General features: G+C 33.7%; 1 protein-coding gene and 1 long non-coding RNA gene across 2 annotated transcripts; one reads left to right on the top strand and one right to left on the bottom strand.

Annotated features, from left to right (window-relative positions):
- Positions 1-318: 318 nt before the first annotated feature.
- Positions 319-2,607, bottom strand: LOC126882773 (uncharacterized). The gene is made up of 3 exons (XR_007697380.1): positions 2,235-2,607; positions 1,442-1,599; positions 319-499 (listed from the first exon to the last, which is right to left on the bottom strand). It is a non-coding gene; the product is annotated as an uncharacterized LOC126882773 (long non-coding RNA).
- A 1,577-nt stretch (positions 2,608-4,184) lies between these two features.
- On the top strand, positions 4,185-23,687 carry LOC114326606 (uncharacterized). Its single transcript, XM_028275023.2, has 6 exons — positions 4,185-4,345; positions 14,535-14,940; positions 15,391-15,561; positions 19,641-19,850; positions 20,083-20,217; positions 23,235-23,687. The coding sequence occupies exons 1-6, from the start codon at positions 4,328-4,330 to the stop codon at positions 23,624-23,626; spliced, it is 1,332 nt and encodes a 443-aa protein (XP_028130824.2). The 5' UTR covers positions 4,185-4,327; the 3' UTR covers positions 23,627-23,687.
- Positions 23,688-23,899: the final 212 nt, after the last annotated feature.

Genomic DNA, 23,899 nt, shown 5'->3' with positions numbered 1-23,899 from the left:
ACATTCACAGTATATTTTTTAGACATTCACTGAAATATATCGTCAGTAATGTGACAATACCTCCTATATGTTTTTTCATGAGGTTTGCAGGAGACGAAAAACATTTTTTAAGGTCACTTTCTGGTTTCGTACGTATTCTGACTTTTTTGTAGTAAATAGATAGTTGAATTTACTGCAAAACAAGTCAAAAAATATATGAAAACAGGAGGTGGCCGAAACAAGTTTTTAGTCTATCTTACAAATCTCTTGAAAAAAACAGATAGGAGGTACTGTCACATCACTGACGATATATGGCCATACCAAATAATACATCCTTGATAAATATAAACATTTTTATTGCAAAAAATCTTTACATACATTTTTTAATGTAATTTGCTGACATTCCTAAATATTATAAAAAAATGTGTCACATTTGCTTTGTAAACCTTTCTTTTGCTTTTCGTAGCCACATATTCCGTTTCCTTTCTGGTTTTTTGTAGACCACTTCTCTCAGCTGATTCTAAAAGAAAATAAAATAAAAGGTAATTTTTCTATCCTTTACAATTAACAATCAGAAGAAATATTATTTACAGGTAATAATATGCATAAATAATAATAATAAAAAAATAAATATTAAATAATATTTAAATAAATAATAAATAATATTTAATAAATAAAATAATAATAATGAACATTTTGTATTTTGACAACGACATCCGATGTGGAAGTAGAAACCTTAATAAAATTATTTTTTCAAGTAAATTGTGGCTTATTTCCCCATTAGAATAATTAATTACAAAAAAGCCACAAAGAAATAGATTTTTCACAAACAAATAAGTATTTAGTATTCATTATATTTATTGTTTTTATTATTTACTTTAATGTCCTACTGGTACATTATTTGACAAATAATGACATTTCGAAGTCTGTTAAGTACGATATAACGCCCTTGGGCATTAAATTTAAATAACGACTTAGATACTGTCAAGTTGACAAATATCAACCTAAGTAAAACTATGGTTACCACAATTACGTTACTACTGTTACTGGTAAATGTACTTATTTAAAAACTAATCAATTCAAAATTCATTCAAATTTTTCGCATATAAAGAATAATTTAGTCGGGCATTAAACGTTGAAGGCACCACAGGTATTATAATAATAACGCTTTCGGTCAACGTATATCCCTATAATACCCTTGGTACCTTAATAACTGTAACATAAGATTATACCTTAATTCTTGTTTTCGATTTCTGATGTTTTTATTTATTTACATTGAATATTAATCTGTTTTGTTGTATAATCTACTTCGCAATAATTATGTGATATATTTGACTTAAAATGAATTCAAAAATTTTTTGTAGTTGGGCAACAATGTCAACTTAGATCTCCGATGTAGATAATGAATTACAACAGTATCTATATTGTACGGACTGTATTATTAATTAGGTTATGCATATACCTGTGTGACATAAGCTATTGGAACAGCACAGTCTCTCAAACGAACAGATGAAAGTGAAGTTCTGTCAATATCTTTTTCTAAAAAGTGTTTTGAACATACTCCTCTATTAACAAATCTGATCTATACTTCATGTCTTCTTCGCAGGATCTTCTGGAAAGCTAAAAATACAAAATATATGCATTACTAAGCATTATTAACAAATTTTAGTTTTAAATAAAAAATATGATTAATGAACTCACAAAATTATTATAAAACAGCTTAGAAATTGTTTATTAGTATAGTCGGTTCCCCAAACTCAGACACAACTGGCTAGTGATTTTAGTAGGTAATTTTTTTTGTTTTTGGCCAATTTTGCCAAAATTACAGTAATTAGTACTGAGACTGAGTTTAGCAAATCGACTATAATATTCTGTGTATTCATTAGTTGGTACTGCATATTATAGTGTGTGGTCTACCATCCTATTTATAAACGCATACACTAGCAAAAACGCAAAAAGAATTATTTTAGTTTTATAAATCCTTTTGTTATTACCTATCTCTATTTACTATTTTAGTTAGGAATAAGCGAAGTTTGTGGCTTATTCACAATTATTATTAAAATAATAAATGGATATGACCAATTATTAACTTATAAAATAAAATAATAATTCTTCTGATTTATGCCTTTTATTCACTTTGTTATATCTACGTTACTTAAAAGATTTTTTATGAATAGTATTATTAGGGTATTAATAGTATTAATTTATTTTCTGAAATACAGGGCATGCTTTCGTTTACATATTTGCATACTAACCTTTTAATAGGGCTTTTCATTCAGTCATTTGTTTGGAGCTTCTGTCATAATTGAAACGTTATTCCTGCAGATTTTTTTATCTACATTTGTTTCTGCTACTCCAACTGCGTTAAAAACAGGACACCATTTTATGCACTATGTTAATAATACTATTAAAGCTATTATAAAAGTATCCGAATTAAAAAAATATTCTTAAAAAGCACAAATAATACAAACAACTAAAAACAATCCACGGCAAGGCAAGGTCGCCAAGATGAAGATGCCAAGATGGCCGAAGCGAGGTCGTTGGTTGGTCGTTTTTAGTCACGTGATGCCCTCTCAAGCGCCATGAACAAAAATATATGCACGGCGAATTTGAAAATGAACGCAAAAGAAATAAATATAAATGCCTCTCTTGGGTTTTGCATAAGTTATAAGTATTTTTTTTATTAACAAAATCGCATTCCAAATTGAATATTCGCGAACAATAATTTTTATTACATTTGTATGTTTATAATCTTGGGAAACTCTTTAAATTTGACATATTATTGCACTGTAGGCCTAAAATGTCACTTAGTTTGTCTGGTATGTTATAAGTAATGTTGTATCTCTTACACGTATGTATTATTTCGCAACTTAAAATATAGGAACATTGGTAGTATGTTCACAGAATGTCTTATGGTAACATTCCAGGAATAATTTAAACAGATGTTCACCGAATGTTCCCTAAATGTCCAGGACATTCAAATATTGATAGAACTTTGGTAGTACATTCCTGGAATGTTGTGTGTTGTTAGGGCTGTAGCTTCGACATGATAGGTGTGAAATTTTAAACGTTCTTGTTGTTGATTGGATAGGAAGAGTGGCGTAATCTAGCCTCCATGCTAGGTACACCATAGCCTCCATACGGTACTTCCAATATTTAATATTTTATTCAGGTGGAAAATAAAGGTGAAACACAAACAACTTTTGTTTCTTACTTATTTATTTATAAAATAATGTGATATTTTACATAGAAATATGAGTATTTAATTTGGACTAAATAAATGTTTACTTGTTGAACTTTTCTACCGTCTGCACACAACAGCTGAACAGAGTAACAGAGCCATTAGACCTAACAACAAAACGCGAAATAAAGTGTGTATTTTAAAACTGTTGGATAAACAGTACCTACAATCAGAAAATCTCTACCTTACAATCAGAAAAACTTACCTTTAAAAAGGTACTGGACTTACTGGACTACAAAATAACAAGAATATCAAAAAACACGACTGAATATCAGCTTTTTATGGTGACACAAACACATCACATAACCGACCATATAAAATAACTGAACGACAACGAACGAACGAACACGAACACTGAACACAGATTCACAGATAGCGCAGGATTTGTCAAAAGTCATGTTCCACCAATCACAAGGCCGACATCAGCGCCTCTGACTAAATGGAAGGAAAATAAATACGATTACATGTTTTTTATTAGAGTGAGCGGGGCATGTAATATACAACATTTGACACAACCTCGAAACAAATGATTGGAAATGAAAAGCCCTATAGAAGCGTTCTGGAGTTATTTAAGAAAAACTAATCACAAGACGCCATCGTCAAAGAGCTCTAGCTTCCTTAGGAAGCATTTTCGGACTAGGTGAATTGGGTTAAAATATCTTAAAATTATCTGAGGAATCTCCTGTCTTCGTTTGTCGGTAGAGTTTCTGGACACCCTGTATGCATTAAGTTCCCTTGATTTTCCTAACTAGCGGTTTTATTGGGTTGAATTTGTCTGTATGTGGTTTAAGTTTCAGGCCAGTTAATACATTTTTATTTTTCAACAATGTTTTTCTTTAATTTCGGATCTTTTTAGGTGGGATATTTTACCATTTTCCCTCTCCGTAGATCTGCCACTGGCCCAAAGACTGAATGAAATTTGTTACCTACGATATATGCAACCAACAATAGTTTTTGAAGCTTCACTTATTTTTGTTGTGATTTAGAAATGTCACTTTAGAACAAAAAGGTTATGTACGTTGTTTATATCTTTTTATATATTAAATCTAATCAAATTTTTGAATATTCTTTTAAATAAGTAAATACTTAAGTTGTTTTTGCTATAACATGGATCGATATGTACTGGTAAGTCTTTTGTTTAGTTCATATAGTGGCGAAACACGAAAATCAACGTTTTTGAGTTAAGTCCATCAATCGACATCTAAATATGCCCTCTTTTATGTGCAATATCGGCTAACAATTATTTTAATTTCCTTATTACTAGAGGGCGCCTACAAGTCTTTATGGTATTGTGAATTTGTCCAAATATTTTGATGCATTAACGACAAGAGCAGACCAAACTTTATATCAATACTGGCGAATCTGTATGTATCCACTTTGGATCAGTATTGTTTAATTCCACACTATCGAGAACCAATATTCATTTCTAAAAGAAGTCTTACAAAATAAATCAATTCCTTCTACCCACAATCATTTCTTTAGTAGTTTGAAACATGAAACATAGGTGAATGAAGTGATGAATTTAATTTTACTGTTCATAGTTCCTTTGCTACTTTTTATCTTTTATCATGTTTATTGTTTTCATAATTATTACTTAAGATCTTATTTTGTTATTTTTCTATTGTACTTTAGTTTCATTTTGCAAATAAGGTGTGTAGGGTAACTGACCCAGTAATGGACACTCTTAAGCAAATTTTAAGTTTAATAATGTTTTACTGAGGCACAGCTTCATATACAATATTTGACACTAATGAATTTAAAGCTTATTTTATGTACTTTCTGGATATTATGAGGATTTTTGAAAATAAGGACAACAAATTTTAGAAAATCTCTTATTTAAAAAAGGTAGCACATGAGCTAGTAATGGTCACAAAACATGGGTAATGGACATATTATGGACTTAGTAATGGACACCATTATATTTTGCCATTTCAGGGATATATTTTGCCTTTAACTGGCCATTTCCAGGAATTTATGCCAGCACTAACCATAGTTCGGATATCTGCTCCGAATTCATCATGTTTCAGAACTATTCCTACAAGCAAGAAATAAAAACAGGTAAGTTATAAGGTATTTTACAGTTATTTTCATTTACCTGGATAATGTGTATCCATGAAAGACGTCAAATAAACGTCAAACTGATAGTTATAAATTTAATCTGCTCTCAAAAAAATTAACTTTTTTAATAATAAAAGTGTGTCAGTATATAAAAAAATTAGTGAATTTGACGAAGAAAATCGTGGCTTTAAACTGATGAACTAACGTGCTAAATATAAACTAATTTAACTATTTTATTTGTGTTTATAAGTGACGAACAAAAAAAAAACAAGAACAACAGTGTTAAGTGCTAAACAACAGGACAGAAAGGGGCTCTTGGCCCACGAAAGAGCCTTCCAGACACCGGATGACGACTAAGCTAAGTACCTTAGATGATTTTATAGACAATAATATTTTTGAAAGCTTGCCTGAATTGACAGATGACGAATTAGCTAATGATTTAGAAAATTCAAAATTAAATAAGACAAATAAAGTAAATTCAAATCATACCAATAAACTAAAAACAAAATTAGGTCCATCAGACAATTTAAACATAATAAATAATTCAGAAACAAATAAAAAGAAAATAGATATTGCAAACATTGAATTCCTAAATAAAGCTAATTCTTCATATTCTGTAGGTAGCATAGTAACAGTAGTTACTGATTCCATGTCTAGTAATAGTAATATATCCACATGTATTTCCCATAATAATTCTAGCGAGGGTGAAATAAGTGAAAGGGAAGATGAAATCAGTGAAAATAGTACAAATATAAGCAACGTACAAAAAGAGAAAAGAAAAAGACTCAATTCCTTAGGAAGCGGCTCAGACAAAGGAGAAATTAAACGTGCCAAAGAAATGGACACATACCACAAAGAACTAGTTCGATCATTGGACACATTAACTGAACAGATGAAAAAAATGGAGGCGGAAAATAAGCGCCTAATGAATCAAATCCATCAAATGCAAGAAGAAAACAAGTTCCAAATGGTCAAACTAGAAGAGAAAATAACCGGCAAAGATCAAGAAATACAGAAACTAACTCAAAAGCTACTTGAGATGATAGACAAACATGCGGAAAAGGAAAAGCTGATTTTAAAATCGAACGAAAAACCAACGCAAGCTGAAAAACAAACGCAGAAGAAAACGACGGTAGAAGAACCAACAAATATGCATGAAAAGGAAAGACGTAGAACTTCTGCTAATAGTCCAAATAAAGAAAACTTAATTGAAATGGAAAACAACAATGCTGAATGGACAACCCAGCAGCACCAGAAGAAAAAACAAAACAAAAAAACCAAAATAACAGAAAAAAACGTCACAGAAGAAGAACCGAAAAATATTAGCGCTGCTGAAAAGCAGACATTAATAATACAAAAGAGAAATGAAGAAGCATGCGTAGCCAGAGGAATGCTAAGAAAGAAATATGAACAAGAGAAAGATCAACACACTGAAATAGAAATGGAGACTGAAAACAAAAATGAAAAAGAAAAATCGAAAAACAGTATTCCCAAATTACCAGCGCAAAAACAAAATACCGTAACAACAACAGAAAAAGAACAGCCAACGAAGGCTGCACCTAGACCACCGGCGATTATCCTCAAATCGATAGGAAAAAGCCAAGAGATATTACAAAAAGCCGCAGAAAGGGGAATCGGATCCGCTAATAAATTCGCTAAATCTGGAAGGTCAATCGTGATCCAGACAAATAATAGAGAAGGGTACCTAGCAATGATCAAGATACTTGAAGAACAAAATACAAAGAACCCTGAAAGCCCTATTGAATACATCGCATATCCAATAGATTCAGAACGCACCACAAGATTAGTAATCAGAGGATTACATGAAACAACAGAAACAAGCAATATACAAAAAGAACTTAACAAAAACGGAATCATGGCCATTAAAGTAACAAATATGATCTCCAAGAAGGAAGACAAGAAAAAATTGCCACTTTTCTTAGTTACAATAAACGAAGAAGATAAAGAAAAAATGAAAAGCTTGACAACTCTCTGTTACATGAAAATATATATCGAAGAAGAAATAAGAAAAAATACAGAAGTTATGCAGTGCTATAACTGCCAAGGATTCTACCATGGATCCAAAGCCTGTCACTGTGGAACTAAATGCGTTAAGTGTGGCGGATCACACATTAGCAGCGAATGCACAAAGGACAGGAACACCGAACCAAAGTGCGCAAACTGTGGCGAAGCCCACACAGCTAATTACAGAGGATGCTCCAAAGCACCAAAAAGAAAAACATACACCGCACAGGCACAAACAAGAAACAGAACAGAAGAACACACACCTACAGACAGAAGTACCAACAAAAGCTACGCACAAATAACAAAGACGACAGATGAATCTAAACAAAACAACGAAACGGCAAATCTCATGGCAATTGTAAATGAACAGATGAAAAACTTCATGTTCATGTTCGAGAGGATGACCAATGTAGTGAGTGCTATGGGCAATATTGGTGTAAACAGAACTAACTAATCAGTTGGGCGATCTGCGTATAGGGTCATGGAATCCAAATGGGCTAAAACAGAAAATTAACACCTTGGACGAGTTTTCCAACAGACTCGAACTAGACATCATAGCCTTACAAGAAACTAAGATAACGGAAAAAACAAAAACAAAATTTCCAGGTTATGATGTCTATAGAAATGACTACACAGCCACATCAGGAGGCACGGCGATCTTGGTGAAAAAAGGAATCAAACACCAAGTAATTCCTACACCAGACGGACTCATCACTATGGAAGCCACCATAGTGAGGATCAAGACAGGAAAAGATATGCTGAAAATTGTTTCAGCATATGTTAGACCAAATGATCCAATCTTCAAGGAAGACTTAAATGTCATATTAGACACAGTAGAGCCCTCTATCATTATAGGAGATCTGAACGCAAGATCTCCGAACTGGTTCGATAGAACCACAAACCGCAACGGGAGAATATTGTGTGGCTATCTCGAAGAACGACCAAACACGATGGTGGCGGGACCCATAGAACCCACATGCTTCCATGGTGGAAACAGACTTCCCACATTCCTAGACATAGCAATTCTACAAAATGTGGGTCAACAATACGAAATATATTCAATGAATGAGGGTGACTCAGATCACAACCCAATTGTACTGACCCTGGGAGCAGTAGAAACAAACAACTTGCAAACCTATAAGAAAAAACGAACAAATTGGCCAAACTACAAAAGAATAGTAAGTGAAACTATTGGTGCAATACCAACAATAAATACAAAAGAAGAACTAGAGGAATGCGTTAAACATCTAGAAAAAACGATACAAAACGCTATCGAGGCCAGCACCACAGAAGAAAAAACTCCAACAACAAAAGGAAGATTCAGGGAAATCAGCAATGAGCTGAAAGAACTGATAAACGAGAAAAACAGGAAAAGAAGAAGAGCCAACAGAACAAGAAACCCAGAGGACAAAAGAATTGCTAATGAACTGAATAGGGAAGTCAAAAAACAATTAGACGATCATCGAAATGAAAACTGGGACAACTATATCCAGCAACTAAACCCAAATAAATCCGCGTTCTGGAAGCTATCTAAAATACTAAGAAAAGATAAAAAACCAATCCCTCCTTTACACGGTGAAAATGGAATTGTGTACACAGAAGAAGACAAAGCGGAAGTAATGAAAAACACGCTAGAAAGAGAATGTAGGGAAAACTATCATCCCGATGAAGATCTAGACTTCACAGAAGAAGTCGAACGAAGATGTAGAATTCTAAAAAGAAGAAAGGGCATTATAGGTATTACACACACCTCCCCTGAAGAGGTCAGACAGCTTATCAAGCGTACTAATGCTAAAAAAGCTCCAGGACCGGACAAGATTACAAACAGAGCTCTGAAAAATCTGCCAGGAAAAGCAATAGTGTACATAACAAATTTAATAAACAACATCTTAAGACTAAGACATTTTCCTGACAGATGGAAAGAGGCTCACGTAATCATGATTGAAAAACCAGGAAAAAATGGTACATTTCCACAGAATTATCGACCGATAAGCTTATTATCAGCATTAAGCAAAATCGCAGAGCGGGTCATATTAGTTAGGCTAAAAGAAGAATCTGAAGCAATCGGAACAATACCTGAAGCACAGTTCGGATTCAGATCCGAGCACTCGTGTGAACTTCAAGTGCTGAGGTTAACAGAATATATCACGAAAGGGTTCAACGAAAAGAAATATACAGCGGCCGCCTTTCTAGACGTCAGTAAAGCATTTGACAGGGTATGGCACGACGGCCTGCTGTATAAAATGAACCAATATGGTTATAGTGAGGCGATGACGTGTCTTCTCTCGTCATACCTAGCCAACAGGAGGTTCAGAGTTCGGATAGGGCCAACCCTGTCCGAAGTTGGGACCATGGAGGCTGGTGTGCCACAGGGGGCAGTGTTGTCGCCATATCTATATACCATATATACGGCAGACACCCCAACTGAACCCAGATCGTTGCTAAGTCTATACGCAGATGATACAGCGATAGCTTTTAGCAGTACCCACCCAGATTTTGCAACAAGACATCTACAAAGAGCTCTTGACGAACTACAAGAATGGTGTGTGCAGTGGAAAATAGCTGTCAATCCTGACAAAACACAGGCCGTTATGTACCAAAAAAGAAGAGGCAGACCAAATGAGGTACTATCCCTATTTGATACCCAAATTGAATGGTCAAATCAAGCCAAATACCTAGGCGTAATGTTGGACAAAAGGCTGACCTTTACAGAACACGTAAAACAAACGGTCAACAAAGCTAAAGCCCTTAGGAGTCAACTGTCATCGCTAATAGGTCGAAAGAGTAAACTGAGATTTAAGACAAAGATTAGGATGGCAAATTGTATAATTTTGCCAACTCTAACATACGCCTCAGCCGCATGGGGGCACACGTGTAAAACCAATAAGAAAAAAATACAAACCATCCAAAACCACATGATCAGGGAAGCTCTGAATATACCTACATATGTCCCATTAAGATATGTATTTGGACATACGCAACAAAAGAAAGTCCTGAGAATGATAGACGAAAGAGCACATGAAATATTTAACAATATCAGACACCATCCTAGCAGATTATTAAGAGAATTGACTAACTACGACGAAAACCAAAGAACGGTACATAGACGGCCTAGACAGCAGTTAGCTGGATATAGAGGAAACCCTTAAGAATGAAAAATTGAGATAACCACAGAATATCGAAACACAAATGTCGCCCTTCAGGCACTAAGTACCCTTCAGGTAGGTCAAATGGACCATAGCCGCGGAATGTGAGCATCAAGGTCACGTACCGACAGACGTGGGCTTGATGGCCACACCTTTCGGGCGCTCAGCCGTCGAGGAGAACAAAATTTATTTTGCCAATTCGCCGGCTGAGTGACCGAGCACACACGGTCTGGACAGCAAGACACCGATTTAGATTGGTGCCTTGATGTCCGGAACACATTTTTTTAGGACTCAAGTCCAAAGTAAAGTAAAAAATTAACTTAGTCATTAATAGGGAGAAAAGCTCTTCTAGCTACCCCTAAAACCAGGTGGCTTAACCACATGAAGTAATACAAAGGGTGTCCCATTACCCAGGGCATCCAAAGTAACATTAAGATCAACGCCTCCCCATTCGGTATGTCCTTCGATGGGGAGGGGTGGAGGTATAGCTTGGGGGTCAGATAGGTACCACTCCATTACGGGGTGTGACCGGTTTGATCTTCGGACATGTGGGTTCCACTTTTCCATTGGAACACACATGTTCCCCGGGGCTGGGGTTGATACGAGCATGTGTGTGTGTGTGTGTGTGTATCCATGTACTTGACAATAACATGTTGATTTGTGTTTAGTATGATGTTTTCATTTTCACTAAGATCAAGATCTTCGTCGAGATAAGTAACGTCCATATCTGAATTAGAGCTGCTTTCTTCGTTGACTGTATTTGTTTTTTGTTGTTTTCTTTTTGTTATTTTCGGACCATTCTTCTTCTTTACTTCATTCTCGTAAAATTCTCTATATTTCGCACTTGAAACTACTGCAGGAAATATTTTTCTTTTGTGTTTTGGTGTTTTTAAAGTTCCATCAGGTGTTTGAGGAAATACTAAACATTTTTTAAATGGAGTTGGAATTTTAAACCCTTCTGATTCTTTTTCTTCATAGTAGCGAATGTTTTTTTGGGGAGGTGTTTCCCATTGACGTCTCGATGGTCCAGCGACTGGTGATGTAATACCTATATTTTTGGGGTGTATTTCTTTCTGTTGAGGATTTTCATATTCCAATTTTTGGGGAGGTGTTTCCCATTGACGTCTCGATGGTCCAGCGACTGGTGACGTAATACTTATATTTTTGGGGTGTATTTCTTTCTGTTGAGGATTTTCATTTTCATAATCCATTTTAATTTCGGCCCAGACACTATAAAGCTTTGAATAAGATATGTCTCGAGACCAGGTTTCTCTTTTTGAATATGTTTGTATAAATTCTGTAAGGTATTTTTTTTCAATTTTATTTTCTAGTACATCTAAGGCATTTTTAGGTGTTTCTTTATCAGAAATCTGTGCAGCAACTATTCTGTTTGGTATGCATTTTGTGTAATCAACATTATTTTTATTAAAGGGATACAATCCACTTCTTCTAAATCCATTTTTAATTGTTTCCTCAGAAGCATATTTACTAAAAACAGATTCTAAAATAGTACCAAAAGTAGAACGTGTCACATCTTTTGGAAAGTTTTGAAATTTCCAGTTTCTCACTTCTGCTGACCAACCAGCTTTAAGAGGTTTAAAAACAGATACGTCATCTGGTTGCATAATATGGGTAGTGTTGGGAAAAAGTGATACCAAAATAATTCCATTATTAATAATAATTCCATATATAACATGTTTTGTTTAATGTGATCGATTCCCATCGACGAATAAAATTACTGGCCTTTGGATATTGTTGGATTTTAAATATGGCAGGAAATGGTTCGAAATGTATTCATAAAATACTTGGGATGTCATCCACCCTGAATCAGATCTACCAAGACCCCAATTTTCTGGCACTGATTTAGCTATAGCTTCTGGGATTCTCTTGTAAGGAAAGATCAACATTGGAGGAACATACTTGCCATCTGCTGAAAAAGTGGCCATTACGGTTATCTGCTCTTTTTCCGATGATACCGTAATATAAAAATCTTCTTTGTAGCCTACAGGGCCTAGAACTTTTTCACTCTTCGGACATAGGCAAGATCCTGCCTCATCTGCATTGAATACCCGAGTTGGATCTAATAATATTTCATCATATCTATCTTCCTCTAAAAAAAGTTGAATTTCATCAAACCATGCTTCAATTCGGTCTTGTGTTACTGCTGCCCGAGCTTTGCTGACAGCTTCAGGATATCTCTCTTTAATTTTAGGGTGACGTTTTAAAAATCCTTGAAACCAAGAACGCCCAGGAGTTTTATTTAATAAATATTTAGTTTCTCGGCCAGTTTCCTCAAGAAATTTTTTCACTGATAACATAAGGTTTTGTCTATGAATAGGAAAACCCTTGCGAGCCATTGCTAGTACCCAGTTTTCAAAAACATTTTCTTCTGCTTCAGAAAGCTCTGTTGCTGGACCCATTTTCCGAGGAGTAGTAGCAGGCGAGTATAATTTACGGATCAGTATGGTTCGAGGAACATTAAACTGACGTGCTGCAGCTTTTCTACTAATTCCATTTTGTGTTACAGCTTCAATAGCTTTTTTCAAGTCGTCTTCGCTATATGAAAAAAACTGGCGAGTGCCAATTTTTTTAGTTTTCGGCATTTGCTGAAAATTATTGCACAAATTATTAAACTGAAACATAGTAGCTGGTAAGTAGTAAATTTGAGGTGTGTCCATTACTAAAAACCGACCGTTTGTAAATGGACACCCCCGGTGTCCAAAACTAGCCCTCTCGGTTTATTGTGTATTAGTAATGGTCACCCCCCTAAATTTCAAACTAGATAATTAAAAATATCTAATTTGACGAAAATTACAGTTAATATCATCAATAACAATTAAAACTAAGCCTGTTCCATTTGCAAAAAAATATTAAAACTTAAATTAATCAAGTAAATTGTAAAAAACGGTACTTTAAATAAACACTTTACATCAGCTGACTCACACAAACTTCATTTGATTTTTAATCTGACTTTTGACAGATGAGTGAAGTTAGCTATTTAATCATTGAAAATATGATGGCCAATACTGCAGAGAACATTTAGCTAGCCCGATGTGGGGGTTACATAAGACATTTTCCTTATTTTCTGGTAATTTATCAAATTAGTGTCCATTACTGGTACAGTGTCCATTACTGGGTCAGTTACCCTACAATAAAATATTTTATTTGATGGGTTTAATTTATTTTTAAAAGTAAATTTTTTAATTATTTAAAACAGAAACTAAACTGTTGTAGTATAGTAGTATTAAAGTATAGTGGTGAAACATCAAATTAAATATCTTCGATAATGCAATATTGGCGTAACGCAGAAAAAAAATCAAAAATAAATACAATATCCATCTTTTCTTCAAATTAAATTACTTCTACTAATTGGTTTATATATCTAGAAAGCATATTATTAGAAAAATTCTGCAAAATGATTACCTATAAGTCAGTTAAGTATACTGTTTAGCAGTTTCATCAAAACTTCAAATACGATTATCTCTAAATGTTCATTTTGAAGTTTCGTCACTATTGTTCTCACCAGGCGGTATATAGGCTGTTAAAATATCACAACCAATCTTTTGTTTTGTCTGTTTAAAATAAGATTGTTTGATATGTCATGCCAATACTTGAAACTAATATGCGCTTAAAACACTGATGGTTCTTCTTTTTTTGGCATCATAACCCTGGATGGATCTTTTCCTGTCTGGCAATGTCTTTCCAATCAGATCTCCCTTGTGCCCTTCTTCTCCATTGTCTTATATTCATGATTTTCAGATCCTCTTTCATGTCATCCAACCATCTCGTTCTAGGCCTTCCTTTTTTTCGTCTTCCATTGTAACATTTTCTTTGCTGTTTTTGCATCTTCTTGCCTCTGAACATGTCACAGCTATGACAGTCTTTGACTTTTCACAAATCTTACAATATCATACCCTCTGTCTTTCTCTTGCACCAGGTCATATACTTTTCTCAGTGCGTATCTTTCACTCGAATATCCTGAGTTAGGCTTCATCTTTTTTAGCTTAACACTGATAGTTAAGGTTTTCATTTTTCATATTTTCAGGCTATTAATAATTAATCTGATTCAGTTTTCAATGTTACAGGAAACTTATTTGTATACCTCAGATTGTGGAGAAGATGGATATCTGTTCAACAGCAGCAGTAGCAGTAGTGACAGTGAAGATGACGAGGTTGAATGTACATGTGATGCAGAAACCGAACCTCCACCTGATAAGAAGCAGAAATTGACTGAATCTGGCGAAACAGAGGCAGCGGTAGAATTAAAGCCTAAAAATAAGACAATGCTGTATGGCTTACTTGAAGTTGATGTGAAAACAGAACCAGAACCTAAGAAGAAGCAAAAGGCATATGAATTTGTTGAACTAGATGTACCAACGCCAACGGATAGGAAGCAGGATGGATTTGTTGAAATAGAGGTGCCTATTTTAAATGAGTATGATTTTAAGAATAGTTTCAGGGTGAATAAGACAACATATGCCAAGGTGCTAGGTTAGTTTATTACTTTTAGTATACAGTAAAGTTCAATTACATTAAAATCTCTCTATAACGAACACAGGTATTGTGAGGTTTTGCTTATAATCAGGTACATAGGTGTCCTATGAAATTCCCATTGAACTATAACACCTCTATAACGAGGCATATTTAGTTATAACGAGGGAAAATTTTATCGAAGAATATGTTTCTTTACCTGTTTTTGGCTTGGTGATGGCTATAAATAAATACCCCAGCTGTCTGTATACAGAAATGCCTAAAATCTGTGTACTTATCGAGGCCACAATATTATTGTGGTCTGATATAACGACATCGGCTTATAATGAGGTAATTAGTCTGTCATTTCAGTTCTCGTTATAGAGGGAGTCTACTGTACAAACAAGATACTTGATTAAGATTAAGGATTTTAACACTGTTTATTAGACTAACGAACCTATTCCTTTTTAGAAATGCTTTATCCCAGCTTTAGTGCGGACCACAAGGGTGGAAGGGAGAGGATAACTGCAGAAAAGGCAACATATATATTTCTCTGGTATTTAGGCAACAAAGAAACATTTAAGCAAATGGCAGACAGATTTAAGAATACTACGAGTACTCTACATGGAATCGTTAAGACAGGTAGTGTAACAAATTAATATCCTTAACATGCTCATTTCATTTTTTCTTCGTCTTTTGGCATCATAACCTTGGATATAACTTTGCTTATCTGGTAGTCAGTCTGGCTGTGTCCTTACATTCGGACCTCAGGATTTTCAGGTCGTCTTCCATGTCATCCAACCATCTCGTTCTAGGCCTTTTTATCGGCTTCCATTGTAATATTTTATTTTCTTTGTTAGTTTTGTATCTTCTCATCTCTGGACATATCCCAGCCATGACAATCTCTGACTGTTAAGAAACCTTACAATATCGTGCCCTTCATGCAATTCATTAATCACATCTTTTCTCCTGATTCTTCATGCGCCGTCTTCCTCTTGCAGTGGGCTGTATACTTTTCTCAGTATATTTCTCTCAAATGTTCTGAGTTACACTTCATGTCTTTTTTGTTATTACCAAGGTCTTACAACCATGGGTTACTACCGGTCTAATTAATGTTCTGTAGATGCTCATTTTTGTTCTTTTGCCTTAGGATCAATGTCCTTAAAAGCTTCCATTAGCGGTTTCTTGATCGTGCCAATGGAACTACATCATCTGGGTATGAAGAAATTTGTACTGATTTGGTATTTATATGGCCTATTACATTGGTTTTTCTGATGACTGCCTGAATAACCAAGTTGAATAACATGGTTAATAGTGTGTCTCCTTGTCTCACTCTTATATTGATGTCGAATAGGAAGTCAGTTCTCCATCTACTCTAATTGTGTATTTTGAACCCTGCAACATCATTTTTCTGAGGCTGATATATTTGTTACGTATACTTTGATTCTTCATTTAATTTATACCTCAGTAGGTATCGGTCATGGATTATGTTCAAAATAAGAGAGCTAAAAGGAACTACAACGTTAATGGGATTTTATTATCTCATATGGACAATGGACCTCTAAATTTGAAAAACCCGCGGAGTGCTACCATTTAAATGGGTGCATTTTTGAGAAAGGGGTGAATTAGTCCCTAGGCACAGGATGAATTAGGGTGAGTTATATGCACATTTAGTACAAACACGTCTACAGCAAAATTGTTCCAGGTTAAATTTACTATCGAAATATCAAACATTAAAGTCAAAAATATTTTTTTTTTCAAAAATATACCCAAAAGAATAACAAGTAAAAACACAAAAAGCAATTTTGTTTTTTGTCCCATAACTTTTTTCCACGATTATCGATAACGATAACGATAGGTCTTTTAAAAAAACCGGTGTTTTTATTGTGATAGGTTTCGAATCCGAAATTACCTTATCGCCAATACACCTACCACACGACCTCTCGCTTTGCTTGCCAAACTCGAACTCCAAAAGTTTCTATTGGGATTCGAACCAACTTATCAGCGCAGTTGGTATTGGCGTTGTATTGGGGTTCATTCGCATTAAACGCTTCGCCACGGAGACAACGCCCTTAGCCTTACACCTAAAGGTAGAAAGGCTTAGGACTAAGTAAGTAAGTAAGTAACTTTTTTCCAGGTATAGGCATTGCTTCAGTGAAAAATAACTACCATCCTTCCTCATTAAAATCACGTTTGGTAGAGGTCTCTAGGATTTATAGTTTCTGAAATAGGATTTTTCAAGGTTCGCCGCTTTTTGGGCCCATTATTTCGCAAACATTGTTCTGTAACTTTTTCTACGCATTTCTAGGTATATGCAATGGTACACTTAGTAGAAAGAGAAGTGAATTACCTTTAAAATGGTCTATTGTATAAGGTTGTACGACTATTTTTAAGCAAGTTATGCTTTTTCAAGATTTTATACTTTTATGATTTTTGATATTTTTTATGATTATTTTTAGAATTTTTCATTATGACTGTTTTCTTGTACATTTAGGTATATACATTGTGAAATAAAAAAGCATATTTTCTCTACTTTAAAATGGCGTATTGCAAAAAATTCTAGGACTATTTTTAAACAAGATATCCGTATGATATCCAAGGGTATCCGTAATTTGAGAAAATGATTTAATTTTTTCAATTAGAAGTATATAATGGCATATTATAACATAATTTTTAATTCCAAATAACTTTTCTTAATAACACTTTTCGATATTTTGAAATATAAAGCTCTTGAGCGAAATTCATATTTTTTAACATACCTCGTACACTATTGATAAAATTTTATATCCAATGATTGCATCTTAGGTTTTAGACTATGCAGATCATTTTATAAAGAATAACTTTTTTTCATAAAGCTAATAATAAAAAAGTTTTCCCTATGGTTCCAGCTTAGTGGGGCCTATGTGTATGTGACATTTTGAAAAAGCATATCCTGTTTAAAAATAGTCCTAGAGTTTTTTACAATACAGAGTTTTAATGTAAATAAAATAAGTTATTTTTATTGCACAATGTATATACCTAAATGGTACAATAAAAAAAGTTTTAATGAGAAATTTAAAAATTGAAAAACCATATCTTGCTTAAAAATAGTCACACAGCCTTTTACGATAGACCATTTAGATTTTTCTTCCTATTAAATGTAACATTGCATATACCTAAAGCTGCGTAGAAAAAAGTTACAGAACAATTTTTGCGAAGTAACAAGGAAAATGTCCCAAAATCGCTGTGAGTGGCGATCTTTGAAAAATCATAATTTGGAAACTATAAATCATAGGGACTTATACCAAACGTCACTTTAAAGAAAAAGGATGGAAGTTTTTTTTCTGTAAAACAATGCCTATACTTATATCCCCGTTGAAAAAAGTTTTGGGATAAAAAACAAAATTGCTATCTTTCGTGTTTTTTTCTTGCTTTTCTTTTGAATATATTTTTGTAAAAAAAAAGAATGTATGTGTACTTTGTACGCACGTAAGAAGTTATACTTCTATTATAATATAATTTCAATGAAATAAATATACCTACTTAACAGTTACAATACAAAAAATTAACAATAATTACCAAAAATAAACCAAAATTTAACAATGCCAAATATTAAAAAAAAAAAGAAAAAAATATGAATCGTCCGGGATTTGAACCCGCAATCTCGCGATTTTTTGATCTCTGGTCCAATGCTCTACCAACAAGGCCATCAAGCCGCATGCTACTTACCTTTCAGATATACATAATTATACATCACGGTGACAAGTGAAATATAAAAATAGATGTTTTATTATTTTACGCCCAAGGAAGACAAATCCAAAGACACAAAATTATAATAAAAAACCTTTTAAACCACCTTTTTCAAATTGCGCCAATTGTATTATTAATATTAATGTTAATAAATGAAATATAAACATTTTGACGTTTCACAATTTGACAATTCACTTTTAACTGCAGTGCCTTAAAAATTTTAAAGCACTAGTGCCTTAAAGTAGCATTTTTAACGCTCCTATGGAGTCCTAAAAATTGCATTTTTAACACGTTTGTAGAAAAATATATTTAAAAACACTAATATATTCTTTCCACACCTTTTCTGGACTGATACATACATAAATTAAAACATTTTGAAGTATAACTTCAAAAATATAATATGAAAACTATTTAAAAAGGCAGTATAACTATTAACTAACCTTTGTTGTTTCTCTTCGCACAAATTTTAAAACGCAACAACCATACATAACCAAACCGTCAACCGTCCAAACCACAGCTGCGCTACAGCTGCCATATTGGATAATTTTTGACATGTCATTTGAACATCCAATCAGAACAAAGTTATAATGCGCATGCGCCGGGATCGTAGGTTTTAACATATAAAAATTCACCCTCTTATCGCGCGTAAAGAAGTATAACTTCAAAAATATTTTTGACTTTAAAATATGATATTTCTATAGTAAATTTAACCTGAAACAATTTTCCTGTATACATGTTTGCACCAGATGTGCATAGAACTCACCCTAATTCGACCTGTGCCCAGGGACTAATTCACCCTTTTCTCAAAAACAGACCCCTTTAAATGGTAGCACTCTGCGGTATTTTCATACTGAGAGGTCCATTGACTATATGAAACAATAAAACCCCGTTAACGTTGTATATGAAACAATAAAACCCCGTTAACGTTGTAGTTCCTTTCTAAAATACATAATCAATAGCCTATGTAGCTAATAAGGTTTTTCTGATTGCAGCCACCAGTGCCTTATCTCAAAAACTAAGTGCACAAATAATATGGCCATCCGATGCTGAATATTCGAATATTTCAAAATTGTTTCAACAAGTTGGCAATTTGAAAGGTTGCTTAGGAGTATTGGGAGTCTCATACATCAGAATTAAATCAAATATAAAAAATAATGAAATTTATGAGAACGAACACTACTATCAAAGCGTAATATTACAAGGTAAGATACATTTTACGTTGAGATTTATAGACCAGTGCGTTTTAAGTTTCTTAATATTTATAAATAAAGCTTTGGCGAATTTGTGAAAAAAAGGGCTAACTCGGGTTCTAAGGGTCACAGGTCATTAGATGTTTTTCATTCGTGTAAAGATGCAACCAGCATTTCGAGGAAAATAAATAATATCTTCCTACATGTTAATGAATCTTGATTATATGAAGATCATTTTTTGTAGGTGTAGTAACTGTAAATGGTAAATTCTTAGATATATTCATTGGAGGAGGTTCCAACAAACCAGAACAACTTTTACAAAAATCCCAGCTGTTTATTGAAGCCGAAAATAATTTACTGGGTGATTACTATCTTTTAAGTAAGTATAGTTTGTTTTATCATTAGTGCAGTCACTGAAGGTTTTCACCTCCGATTTCGTTGAACCTCCATCGATTTTCACAAAAATTGGTGAGTAGTTAGAGAATACATCAAGAAACAAAGGTGACTTGATGCCAACTTGCGCTTTTACCCGGGGGGTGGATGCCACCCCTTCTCTGGGGTGAAAATTATTTTATTAAAAGTAATACCATAAATCGATAGAGAACGAATTCTAAGCAAAATTTGTTATATATTAAAGTTATTAATATAAATCAATACTTTTTGAGTTATTAAAGATCAAAGATCTTATTTTTTTGTAAAAAATGCATGTTTTAAAGCTGTTTTCACGTATAACTCAAAAACTATAAGCTTTTTCAAAAAAGTTGATTACAAAAATTGAAGATAATAAAAAATTGAATACACTCCTCACTTAAAGAACTAAATTAATGTTAATTCAAAGTGAGTTATGGGTAATTGAATGTATATTTTTTTCGATGAGTACTCAAATCTAAGTATTCAAGCTTAAATAACGAGAAAACGATGCATTTTATAAAATATACCTTCTAAGCGATTCATCTCTGGAGTATTGGGACCGTGCAAATTCGGCAAAGCGACCCCTATTTCTACGCTCTGTACTTTTATTCGCACTTTTAATTATATTGGCCAATTATATTAGTCCTGGTTACTGGATAATTGTCAAGGCCATGGTCCAAAAAAATAATAAGAAAAAATAAGATTCAGGTTATGTTATGAAAACGTAAACAATTGTATGTAGTAAATAATAGTACATTGTTTACCGGGTAGGAAAAGCTTAACATTCCTGGACGACTGTGAAGATTGCTAAGTCGAGGCGCAAGCCGAGACTTAGCAACACAGAGTCCAGGAATGTGGCTTTTCCTACGAGGTAAACATACTATTTTTCCGCAAATCGTTTAAAATTCGACAGATATTGATTGATTTAAAAAAAACGCGATAATTTTATTCCCAAATAAATGGTGCTTTGAAATTCCTAATAAAATTACTTGGGTTACTATGGAAACGTATTGAGGTTGAATTGTCAAACTTGACGCTTATAAATTTAACACTAACAACTGTACGGAAATATCATTTCCTTACAGTAAGGAAATGACATTTCCTTACAGTAAGGAAGTCCTGACTTTTTCTTCAAGAAATTTTGACAGGAATGTCAAAATTTCCTGGCGATTTGCGGAAAAATTAGTTATTAAAATGCAGTACTGCAAGCAAAATACAATTAATTAAATTTACCTTTATATAATAATTGCATATCATATCAATATTGTGGAGCAACATATAATTTTTCTGCTTCATTGACAGAAGGTATGAAATATACGTCAATTTGACAATTTCAATTGACAATATGAATTATTTAAGATAGTTGCAATATTTCTCCGCGACTTGCGCACGGTCGTTTCTCGTTTCCCTTCCAAGTACTTGCACACCGCGAATAAATAAACGTACCAGTTTTCGTTTTTCGAAATAGTTTTTTATTTAATTTTTTTTTTTTATTCAAAAAACGAAAAATTTTCAAATTTATTTTTCTAGAAAACGGTGTATTCTATCGACTTAAAGTAAGAGTACCTTTTATTACTATAATACTTTACATTTTAATAATCCAGACTCAAAAATGCTTAAAAATTAAAAACAAAACAGTTATGCGATAATATAACTACTGCCCAACGGACGCCTGACCGGTACTAAAAATTTGGAATGGATGGAGTCGATTTATCTCTGGAAGATAAATACCAATTTTCGTTTTTCTAGCTAGAAGCGTTCTGGAGATATTCAATAACAACTAATTACCAGACGCCAGGAAGAATACGATGATCGGATTTCCAGTGCCCTTTTGTTAAGCAAATTTTGTAAAATTTTGATTTTTTAATTTTTGATATTCAATTACGCCCTCTAGCGGTGAACCTTCAATTACGAAAATAATTTCCAGGCTTTTCCAGAGGCAACTTTTGTTATAAATATTTTTTTCTCAAAGCTGTACTATAAACGGTTCCTGAGATATGGCCGAGAGCCATTCTTATTGGGACACCCGGTACTTGCGTTTTAACTCACCCTGTATTAGATTTAAAGAAAATTAGCAATGCAGTGATTTTTAAAAAATTTTACAATAAGTAAAAAAGATTGCATCAATAAACTATTGCCGTTGTGCTTTTTTTATTTACACAGGGAATTGAACCTGTTACGATTTTCTTATAAAATTGGTTATAACTTTGTAAATACCCTGTATAACATACCCAACCTTTATATTTTTGTGATGAAGAAGTTAACAGGATCTCGAATATAAAATAAAATAGAGGGTGGTCCATTTAAAAAAACATAAGTTTGGTCTGCCACTATGTTATCGAACACCCTGTAACATTCTAATTAATTTTGAAATTTTAATCTCGAAGTTGGCTACAATTTTTGTTATTATTAACTTTTATCGGTATCTATTGCTATAGCGGATCTACGGATCTTTACCCCACTAATCAATCACCCTGTATATTACACAATTTAATCCAGTTTAGTAACAACTAATTACCAGACGCCATCTTCAAATAGCTCTAGCTCCTTTAGGAAGCATTTTCGGACTAGATGGATTGGGTTAAATTGTCTTAAAATTATCTAAGAAATCTCCTGTCTTCGTTTATCGGTAGAGTTTTTTGACACCCTGTATATAATTTTAAGTATCTGAGACATAGCACATTCAAAAATAGGGCAAAATAACATGTTTTTCAAGGTTTTTAAGTTTTTGCGGAGTTAATCATATTTTTTGAGATCAATACAACCTGAATCAATGCATCTCCGATTGATATTCAAAAAATATATGAAAAAGAATATTTTCAGGCCTCAAAGCTGAATTCGGGGCTAAAATTGGAGAGAGTCCTACTGTTTAATCACATAGGATGTAAAAAAAAAATGAAACAATTCTAGAATTGGGGGCATTTGGTATATCTTAACGGGGGATGCCCTTTATTGTTTATATATACTTATTCTCCCTTCTTACAGGTTCCAAAGACTATTCAAACCGAAAATGGCTAGTTAAACCATACAAAGACAACGGTCACCTTACGGTGGAACAAACAATCTTCAACACATGTCACCAGACCATCGTGAACACATTTACCGAATCTATAGGCTTTCTCAAAGGAAGGTTCCAGAGGCTTCAAAACGTGGAGAACCGAGCCATGGGAATGGCGGTACAATGTGTTGAATCAGCGTGTATGATTCATAACTTAGCAATCGACTGTGAAGATGAGCACGAAGATTTTTGTTTTCTTGATTTTCCAGATGTGGAAGCTAGAGAGGATGTTTTACCGCAAGATGATATTAACGGCGAGAGAAGAGATAAAGCGCTTGAAGATCTAATAAACAACAGTTCTGAATATAAAGTGAGGTAAAATCATTGATGTATTTTTTTAATTGATAACAAAGAATAAAATAATAAAAATCAAAACTTCATCAGTTTTTTAATTCAATGTCTATTCCCATGCTCTGTATCCTGAATAAAGTATGTGCCTCCCAGAAGTGAGATACGATCAATACAGTGGCACAGAATAGAAAAAAATTGTTATTAATTTGTTCTGTCTTCTTCTTCACGTACCATCTCCGCGACGGAGGTCGGCAATCATCATAGCTATTTGAACTTTAGGTACGGCTCCTCTAAAAATTCA

The sequence above is a fragment of the Diabrotica virgifera genome, chromosome 3, assembly GCF_917563875.1.
Source record: "Diabrotica virgifera virgifera chromosome 3, PGI_DIABVI_V3a".
NCBI lineage: Eukaryota > Metazoa > Arthropoda > Insecta > Coleoptera > Chrysomelidae > Diabrotica > Diabrotica virgifera.
The sequence above is the reverse complement of the archived record's forward strand: the minus strand, read 5'-3'. Positions and strand labels throughout refer to the sequence as shown.